Source organism: Crotalus tigris, unplaced genomic scaffold (genome assembly GCF_016545835.1).
Source record: "Crotalus tigris isolate CLP2741 ecotype Arizona unplaced genomic scaffold, ASM1654583v1 scf7180000024285.889131, whole genome shotgun sequence".
In the NCBI taxonomy this organism is placed as follows: domain Eukaryota; kingdom Metazoa; phylum Chordata; class Lepidosauria; order Squamata; family Viperidae; genus Crotalus; species Crotalus tigris.
Window position 1 is genome coordinate 235,419 of NW_024100458.1, and position 10,042 is coordinate 245,460.

Here is a 10,042-nt window from a genome sequence, read left to right on the forward strand (position 1 = left end):
TTGGATTAATTGGCTTTTAATTGTTTCCACCCTAGTTACATTGATGTTTGCAGTCTAAGAAACAAAGTACAAAGCCATTGTACTTTTCCCCTCACTTTAATTGCTGAATGATTCAGAGTAAGAGAATATGGCATTTTACCGCTAGAATATTCTTAAAATTGAAATATAGTGTCTTTGGGAAACAACTTTTGGATTTGATTTACTCAGTATGTTGCTTCCATACACTCACTGCCCAGGATAGCTGGAAGTTAGGGACCATGTAAATTTAACAAACAAATAACTACTTTAGTTTGCAGCTTCCCTTTATGGAGAATAAGTAGGATTTGAATTTTCAAAGTACTTTGGCACTACAGAAGTTACTGTGATTCAAAGGATGTTGGATTTTATCCAATTACTGTTAATCACCATTTTCCGGTAATAACTGTTCTTCTAGTGACATTTCATTAAGGCTTGCTAATCCAACACAAGTAGTTCTTGCTTCTATTTCACTTTGCACTTTAATTTGTGGACAGCAGCTGGAAATGTATGTTACTTCTATCTTCTATATACCGATAATGAAATATCTTTTTAATTTTTCCTTTCTTTACTGCTGTTACAGGTCTGAGTATAGGAATGTTCAGAAATAGAAGCCAGCGTAACACAGGTTTTTAGACATAACATTTGAAAATAACTTCAAACATTTTGCTTTTTTCACCTTTTTATACTGCTGTACATAGTTGATGCAGGGTAAAATGGCTGATATGTATACCCGGTTGATGGCATGCCGGCAGTATGTATATAACGTAGCAAAGGCTTGTGACCAAGGACACATCAATGCAAAGGTGAGTTTGTGGGAGAATATTGTGGTACTGTTTTTATTTTATTTTAGCTTTTATATCTTATGTTTCTATTCATAACACAAACTGAAAAAGAAAAAGAATAAATTACTGCACAATAAAGCAGTAAAATTCGTAACTGTGCAATTTATCAGAAAATCAGGTTTTTTAAAAAAGAGATTCAACAATTTAATGTTTGATTCAGTAATTACTAAATGGATTATCTGTTCAAAATAATAACCACTTTTGCCCATCTTACCAAATGAGTTTCCCAGACTGTGAGTCTACTTATAAAATATTTTGAATTTCCACACAACTTATTCTGTATTTTGTTTTGCCAGGAGTACGTTAAGTTTTAGTACTACTGGAAATTAAGACACAAGAAATATAACATATTTTAAATATCCTGTTTTCCACTTATGTTTGCACCTATCTACAAAAGATTTATTTATAGCTGTAGCATAAGAAGTCACTATAGTACAGTGGTTCTCAGCTTGTGGGTCGGGACCCCATTTGGGGTCGAATGACATTTCACGGGGGTCGCCAAACAATGCAGTCCGCCATTTTTTCCCCCTTTTCCTTAGCTGTGCTACTCCCTTTTATTCTATTGGCTTTTGAAAGCCAATAGAATAGACTCTCTTTTTTTTTTTTTTTATTGAAAATTTTTAAATTTTTACAAAAACAAATCCCCTTCCCATACCCCCCCCCAACCCTACCTCACCCCCCTCCTCCCCAACCTCCCAAACCCTCCCCTAGACTTCCCAGAGCTGAGTACAGGCTTAATTGAGAAAAAAACTTAAAACACTTTTAAAACCTAAACAAATTTAAATACAATCATCATTCTATATAAACTCCCTCCAAAAACGCAAATTTAAACATTACTTTCTTTGAATATCTATAGCTATAATGTAAAATCTAATTTCTCCCTCTTTCTTTATCCTAATACAAAAAAATAAACATATAAACCTTTGTTGTACCATTAAAACTAAATACTCTTAGAAAACTTAAAGTAAATACATATTTCCTTCAATCTTCATAATCTTCTCACCTATCCAAAAAAAAAAAAAAAAACTTAAAAATCCTAAACAAATCTAGACACATTTAGTTAAACAAATTATTTTCTCTTAAAAATATTAATAATAATATTTAAAAGCTTGAAACACTTTTAAATCCTAAACAAATCTAAATACAATCATCATTCTATATAAACTTTCTCCAAAAACACAGATTTAAGCATTACTTTCTTTCCTAAACAAATCTAGACATTTAATTAAACAAATTATTTTCTCTTAGAAATATTAATAATAATATTTAAAAACCAAATTTAAGCATTACTTGAAACTTAAACAAATTATACTCCCTTCGAAACACAAATTTATTAGAATCCCCTCACTGAAATAAACAAATTATAATCCCTTCAAAACACAGGTTTAAACAATATTATCATTAAAGGTTTAAAACTTAAAACTGAAATATATTATTATCCCAAAACACATATTTAGACATTACATAAGACTTTTTCCAAAAACGATATAAGTTTTACTTCTCCCACAATCTCAATAGTAAACTTCTTGTCTAAAGTTCAGTTGCATCTACTATAAGCACAATCCATATCGGTCTCTCTTGCCCGCAAGCATCGAAAAAAATGCGTGGAATTCTGCCCTTGAAGATCGCTCCAAAGAGTTTGTAAGTCCTGGTTGACCCACCAGCTCAGGAATCAGTACCTGTGAAACTTCCTCAACCTCCTTCTTCTGTTGGTCTTTCTCTTTACATTTATATGTTACTTTTTCTTTACATTTATATGTTGCACAAGTCTCAGGGACCGATACCTGTAAAACTTCCTCAATGAATTCCTCCTTGTGTTGATCTTCACAGTTGTAAGTTGTACAAGTTATCCTCTGCCCGTTCCTCTCTTGTTGGTGCCCCTCAAGCTGAAATTTCCCAATTTCCATTTCAGGCAGCAATTCCACCCTTGAAGATTGGTCCAAAGACTTTGTAGGTCTAACTTCTCCCAGAGCCACCCTTGAAGATTGCTCCAAAGACTTTGTAGGTCCAACATCTCCCAGAGATTCAGAGACCGCTGAATATGAAACTTCCTTGACCTTCTTCTGTTGCTGCTTTTCTTTGGAATTATGTGCTACACAAGTTGTCTTCTGCTCCTCAATCTGGACTTGTTGAGACCTAATAGATGGCAATGCACATACCCCCAGGACCGAAGTATAAAAATCTTTTGCTTGAGAAACAGTATTAAGTCTATAACATGTCCCCAGGTAGTTCACCACCATTCCAGTCGGAATATCCCATCTGAATACAATTTTTCTCTTTTTAAGTTCATTTACTAGAAAAGCAAACTCCTTTCTTCTTCTTAAAATTTTAGATGGGATCTCCTTAAAAATTATGACATCTTGTGAAGCAATTTGAAATCTCTTCTTATAATAGGCTTGCACAATTTGATTGCGTAAGGATCTTTTACCAAAGTAAATTACCACATCTCTTGGCAGATTCTTCTGTGCTGCCACCACAGAGTTAACCCTAAATAATTTTTCAATTTCACTAAGTATTCCCTCTTTTTCTTTATTCAAAATCAATGCAAAGTCCTTTGCAACCATTTCTTTCAAATCTTCTTGCAAAGACTCTTCCAGGCCTCTGATTCTTAAGGCATATTCCATTTGTCCATATTGAAGCATAAGAATCTCATTTTCCATTTCTTTTTCCATACTTTCAATTTTCCCCTCCATTATGTCCACTTTTTCAGCTACCTCTTCCACATGGGAGTTCACCTTTTCAAGAACAGAAGCAACTCCTTCTAAAGCCAAAACAAAATCTTGTCTCAAGATCTTATTATTTTCCTCTAAAATCTTTTTCATTTCTGCCCTAATTTGAATTATAACATCTCCCATCATGTTTTGCAAATCCTTCATAGTTATTAGCTGACCCCCAGAAGAGGGTGAAACTGTTGATTTAGAAGCTGTAGAAATCCCTGGACGCTTTGGAGCCATCTTAAAGAAAAACCTTTAGCCCTTCTTAAAAAATTATAAAAATTCCTTCAAAAATCATAACTCCCTCCAAAGAAGGTCATTATAATAAAAAGAAAAAAGGGAAAAGAAAAAAAAAAGGAAGAGAAAAAGAATTAAAAAAAGCTTTACTCCTTCTTAAAAATTGCAAAAAATTAAACAGAAAAAAGTCCTTCAAAAAAGAGTCATTACAATAAAAAGAAGGGAGAAGAAAAAAAAAATAATAATAATTAAATAGAAAAAGTCCGTTCCAAAAAAAAAATACTTAGAGATACCAAAAACAACCATTCCAATCATAAGAAAATAAAAAGGGAAAGGGAAAGGAAAGAAAAAGAAACACCAAAAAGCCTGCCGGTCAGCATTCTAACTTCAAAAAAAAAAAAAAAACACCGAGAGATTTGCCGATCGCCATTTTACTTTCCCTTTCAACAAAGAAAAAAAAAAATAAAAAGAGAGAATAAAAATAAAAGCAAGTCTTAAAACTTAAAATCCAAATAAATCAAAGAAAGCAAAAACTAAATCCTCTACTCAGCTCTGTCCGTTTATAAAAAAAAACTCACCAGTTCTCTTTAAGCACGGAGGTGTTTGCAGCGGCTCGTTTTGTCCCTGAGGACAAAAACAGCTGGGAAGCGGAGACAAGTCTGAACTCCGTGGGAGCACTCCTTTCACCCCCCCAAAAAAAACTTGGGGGGTGCAAAAGAGGCTCTACCACTATTCAGACACTCTCTACCCCCCCCTTTGCCCGGGAGGGGGATTTTGAACCGCTGAACAGCTGGTGTCTGCTGTTCATAGCGGTTCTTACACTTACCCAGGAGAGACGGCTACAAAGTAGCCGCCATCGCGCGCGCAAAATCCACCGGAAGTCTAGAATAGACTCTCTTGAATAGAGTCTAATTCTATTGGCTTTCAAAAGCTAATAGGAATTGTCCAGGCTGTCTCTGCCCTGCTGAGCCCACCAAAAGTCCCATGCTGCACCAGTTGAGTAGTCCTCGACTTATGACTGGTTGAGTAGTCCTCGACTTACGACCGGTTGGGGGGTCGCGCCATTAAAAAGGTTGAGAACCACTGCTGTAGTAGGTTTAGTGTCCTTTAAAAAGCACTAACCATGGCATGAACAACGTGGCTATTCCCTTGTCTCCCATTGCTCAAAACCTGCCACAGCTTGTTACCTTGCTCTTCATGAGGAGCAACTATCTGGAAAACTTGTGGCCAATCTCCCATCCTCTCTTTGTCCAGAGAGGCTTGAGCAGCTGTTCTGCTCATGTAATGGAATATATGGATGACCCTGAGAAACAGGGGAAAGAGATGCTGCTTAGGAAGCAATCAGAAGAGAGAGGCAGGAGCCGTCAGTGGCTTAACAGTCAGAAAAGGAAACTTAGGAAGAATCTGCCCTAATGTGTCAAGCAGTTAAAAGCAGCGGTGGGAGGTCTGTACTTTCAGACTTGCAAAATTCTCTTAATGTAATTCTCTTAATGTAGCCTTGCAATAAAGTATAATCAGTTCATTTTGTGTTTCCTGTCTGGTTTACCTGGGACGGCTGACAACACACTGGCTGTTTGCTTTTTGCCGCAGTCATTGATTTCATTTTTCACAGAGTTGTCTTTTATCTGCCATTTCTTCTTTTGGAAGTCCAGATACATAACAATTCTCTCATAAGAAAACAATACATTTTGCTATAATGATTATATATATATATATTTAAATGTACAGTGGGACGTGGAAATAAAAACGCAATTCTGCTGGGTTATTTTTCAGATTAGAATTGCTTGGCATCCTTTTATTTCAGTGCAAGTGATCTTGTCTTCTTCTTTAGGACTGTGCGGGAGTGATCCTCTATTCTGCAGAATGTGCTACTCAAGTTGCTTTGGATGGAATCCAGTGTTTAGGTAAAAGTAGAGATATCTGACTGTTCTACTAGGAGGCCAACTAATTAAAAGTTTGCATATCATTATATAGTTACTTCCATCTCATTTTTACTGATTACCATTGTATATCTTATAATTTAAGTTTCTTTTCAAATGGATTTAATATTAATTAGCATGCAAGCTTTCTTTGCATATGTATACATTGTTGTTGTTGTTATGAGGGCAATTCGGAAATAAACTTTCATTTGATTATCAGTAACAGACACTCGCAGATACAGAACTTCTATTACACACATTAGAAAACTATAACATTACATTACATTACTTTTCAACATAATTATCATTCAAATTGAGACACTTGTCATAACATCTTACAAGGTTTGAAATTCCTTACTAGTAGTCGCTCGGCGCCAAATCTGAGCTATGGGGGGGGTGATCAAAAACATCCCAACGGAACTGCTTTAAAAGTTCTTGGGCGTATCTAGCGGTAGATGGGCGAGCATTATCGTGAACCAATACCACACCAGAAGTGGTGCCATAGAAAATCCCACCAAATGTGAAGATGCCAAAGGAATACTACTAGTGAACTTCATGGAGCGTAGTTCGACCATCAATTCAGAAGACTTCTGTGAAATGTTATGAACTCAGATGAGCCATCCATAGTAAGCATAGGGGCATGCTGACTTCTAGTGTGGTGTTGGTTCACGATTATGCTCGCCCACACACTGCTAGATGCACCCAAGAACTTTTGAAGCAGTTCTGTTGGGATGCTTTTGATCAACCTCCCCCCCTCCATAGCCCAGATTTGGCGCCGACTGACTACTACTAAGGAATTTCAAATCTTGTAAGATGCTATGACAAGTGCCTCAATTTGAATGACAATTATATCGAAAAATAATGTAATGTTGGAGTTTTCTAATGTGTGTAATAAAAGTTCTGTATCTGCGAGTGTCTGTCATTGATAACCAAACAGAGGTTTATTTCCAAATTGCCCTCATATTATTGATTTAATCAATTCGATTCACAGTCTGGGACTGGTAAAAACTGAACAGCTCAAGTCCTAACAAAGACCTAAGAGTTATTAAGGTAGTGTCTGAGTATATAGGCATTTCTGAGTAGGGTTGTTTGTTTGTTTGTTTTTTGCAAAGTCAGAATATTCAGGTTTAATAAGTTCAAAATTTCCATGTATCTAGGCAGCCCTTTGGGTATTGCTCCACCGGCTCCTATTATGATTAGTACAACTCTTTGATTCTTTCCTTAGTCGCTCAACTTCAATTTGCAAATCACAATATTGTTTCTCTTCTATTCGTGCATCACCTGGTATTGCAATATCAATGAACCAGATTTTTTTTCTTTTCCATAATAGTGATGTCAGGTGTGTTGTTGTTGTTATTTAAGATTTAATCTTAAATTTAACATTCACAGTCACAGTAAAAACTTGGTGGTTCAAGTCCTAACCAAGGACCTAAGAACTGTTAAGGTAATGTCTGAGTATATAGGCTGTTGTTGTTGTTATTATTATTATATTTATTTGTATCCTGCCTTTATTATTTTTACAAATAACTCAAGAGGCAAACCTTAACCACTAGACCAAGTGGCTTCTCTTTTAACCTACCGTCAGGATTTTTGTCCTTCATTTAACATTTAGCTTTTCCTTTCATTTCAGGGGGAAATGGCTACATCAATGATTATCCCATGGGACGTCTTTTGCGTGATGCTAAATTGTATGAAATTGGGGCAGGGACAAGTGAGGTGCGCAGAATAATAATTGGTCGGTCATTTAATGCTGCATTTGTTTAATAAGACTGTTGTAAAGAAGAATTGAACTTCAAACCAGGATGCCTTTTCTTTCCAAATCTTCAACCACACACAACTGTTGTTCTGCACCTGGCTACTAGGATATCCACCTCATTTATCCTTTTTGTAATTATTATGCTGCTAAATTTAAGAACATGTTACAGTTACAGTGGAACAGAATAGGCAGTTTGAGTAGAAGATGTGAATAGCTGCCATCAAGTCTTATTGGAGAAGATTGAGATTTCGTCCAGTTTGAAACATTGCCTGTGTGGGAATCACTGAACTACATTTTCCCACCTAAGGTGTCACTTTTATGAATGGAAATAGCGGAGCTCTAATGGACCCTATTTCCAGAATGCTAGCAGAATGCATGGAGATCTTTGATTACTGGGTTTTGTGAAATTTTAGGTATCTTTTGAATATTAAAGAGGCTATTATTAAAACATTGTTAAAATATGAGGTATTGTATTTCTGTGTATTCTGTCTCAGTATTAATTGAAGTATATTAGCACCACATGAAGCTTGCAGTTATTGATGGACTGCCATTTCATGTTTAACTCGTGTCAGAGCGTCACTATCACTCCAGAAGCAATTAAAATATTAGGCAGTTGCTTCAGTGAAAGATAGTTTGGTTCTCTTGAAAATTTCCCTTGTAAGAAGGGAAAGGACCAAATGTTTTGTGTTATGCCAGAGTTTCTGTGGAACAGGCAAGAAAAATCTATATTAAACTCAAGAAGGTGGTACAAAAACTCCATGACAACATAGCCAGTCTGACTAGAGGGGAAAAAAACCCTGGTAATTCTTTTTCCAAATTCAGGAGGAATCTTTGACCTAACCAGCAGCACACACTATACATTTTTTTAAAAAAAAATACCCATATCCAATTTTTCCTTCTTAACTAAGTTGTAAATAAAAAGGCATTGTTGCTCCTATTTTTGATTGCAGTGCAATCCATATGATTGAATTAATGCTACATTCTAGAAATCAGTGCCTGACTTAAAAATGCATTTGAAAATCTCAATGGAATAATTATATATTTCACAGACTCCATACAGGATTCCTGAAAACATTAATTTTTAAAAGGAAGTATTACATATTGAAGGTGAGAGCTTCCAATACAGTACTCTGTTAAATTGCAGCACATATATATTCCGTAACAGTCCAGTTAATGGTTTTTCCATATCACATATTAGCCTGTGAAATTTGGCTTCATCATTTTAAAGTATGCAGCATGGAAGCAATTACTCAATATAGAAATTTTAAGTTTTAAAATGCAACAGTGTAACTTTCTCTTATCTGTTGAGCTCAAAAATCAATTACAATATTTTTTCTTAAAGATCAGGAAGTGTTGTCGTAATATCATAATTTTATCACTCCTATTGAACTACTGTAATTAATATAGCCAATCAAGCAAGGGATTGTTAATAATTCAAATCAAGCTGGAACCTGGTTCCAAAACTTGCCACATGGTATCTGGAGTTATGGAAATAAAACATAACTCTTTCAAAAGCATTTAATCAATCCTATGAAAGTTTTCCTAGGTCACTATGAAGAATATATTGATCTTTTTTATACAAAGGGTTCTTTCTATTCTTTTAAGTTGCTTTTGCTGTCATAAAACATGGGGAAATTGCTGGTTAATTTGTGGCTTTGTAAGATTCACTAGTATTAATAAACAATTATAAAACAAAGGTATTGCTTCTCTGTTTATGCATCAACTGTTAGCATGTCTATTTCCTCCAACAGAAAGTGGGTAAAACTTTCTACATTCATTTACATTACATCATCATAAACAAAAGTTTGAATCCTCCCTCATTCTGTCTAGGCAAAAGATATTCCTTTTTTAGCTATAATAACTCTTCCTTCAATATTGTCTTATAATCATTAAAAGTCATTGAAATGCTGATCAGATTTCAAAACATTAAATTCCTGGGGAATTTCAACTGTTATTTGAAATGATACCAATATTTCTATTATTGTATTATTTTACAAGAGATACATGGCATATTCATACATTTAACTCAACCCTTTTTAATTTATTGTTTAGATCTTTTATTTTTATTCTATGGATTTCAGTTTGGCTTCTGATTTCCTTTTATATTATCCTGAAAGCTATTTATTATCGACCAACCAATTTTAGAATAAATGTATAAATAGACTGGGTTAATATGTGTCGTATTTCACACAATACTCCATAATAATTGCATTCAAGATTATAGGAAGAAGCATAGGGACTTGACAATGTCATCTACTGTGTTTAATTTTTATTTTATTTTATATCTGGTGTTATGCAATATTATGCAGCAGGTCTATTGGCTTACAAATGTATTTTCAGGTGCAGGTTGATGTTGGGTAATTTGCTAGTTCACAGGCAAAGTTTGTAGCCTACTGCATGAATGAATTCCTTACTTGAGATTTAGTATAGCACTAAGGTCCTTAAACAAGATTCTGAATCAGTCTTCCAGAATATACTACCAGCAGATAAAAGTGATACATGTGCTACCAGACTTCATCTGTTTTTAAAATATTTCGTAAGTTCTCTATAGTTCAC

General features: G+C 34.9%; 1 protein-coding gene across 2 annotated transcripts in view; it reads left to right on the plus strand.

The window, feature by feature from the left end:
* The window catches only part of IVD (isovaleryl-CoA dehydrogenase), a 34,149-nt gene extending 24,967 nt beyond the window's left edge, over positions 1-9,182 (plus strand). For both annotated transcript variants that reach the window (XM_039323846.1, XM_039323844.1), the window contains exons 10-12: positions 717-821; positions 5,643-5,715; positions 7,361-9,182. In XM_039323846.1, the coding sequence (XP_039179780.1) occupies positions 717-821; positions 5,643-5,715; positions 7,361-7,494 (312 nt within the window). In that variant the 3' untranslated portion in view covers positions 7,495-9,182. The remainder of the gene's footprint in view (positions 1-716; positions 822-5,642; positions 5,716-7,360) is intronic.
* Positions 9,183-10,042: the final 860 nt, after the last annotated feature.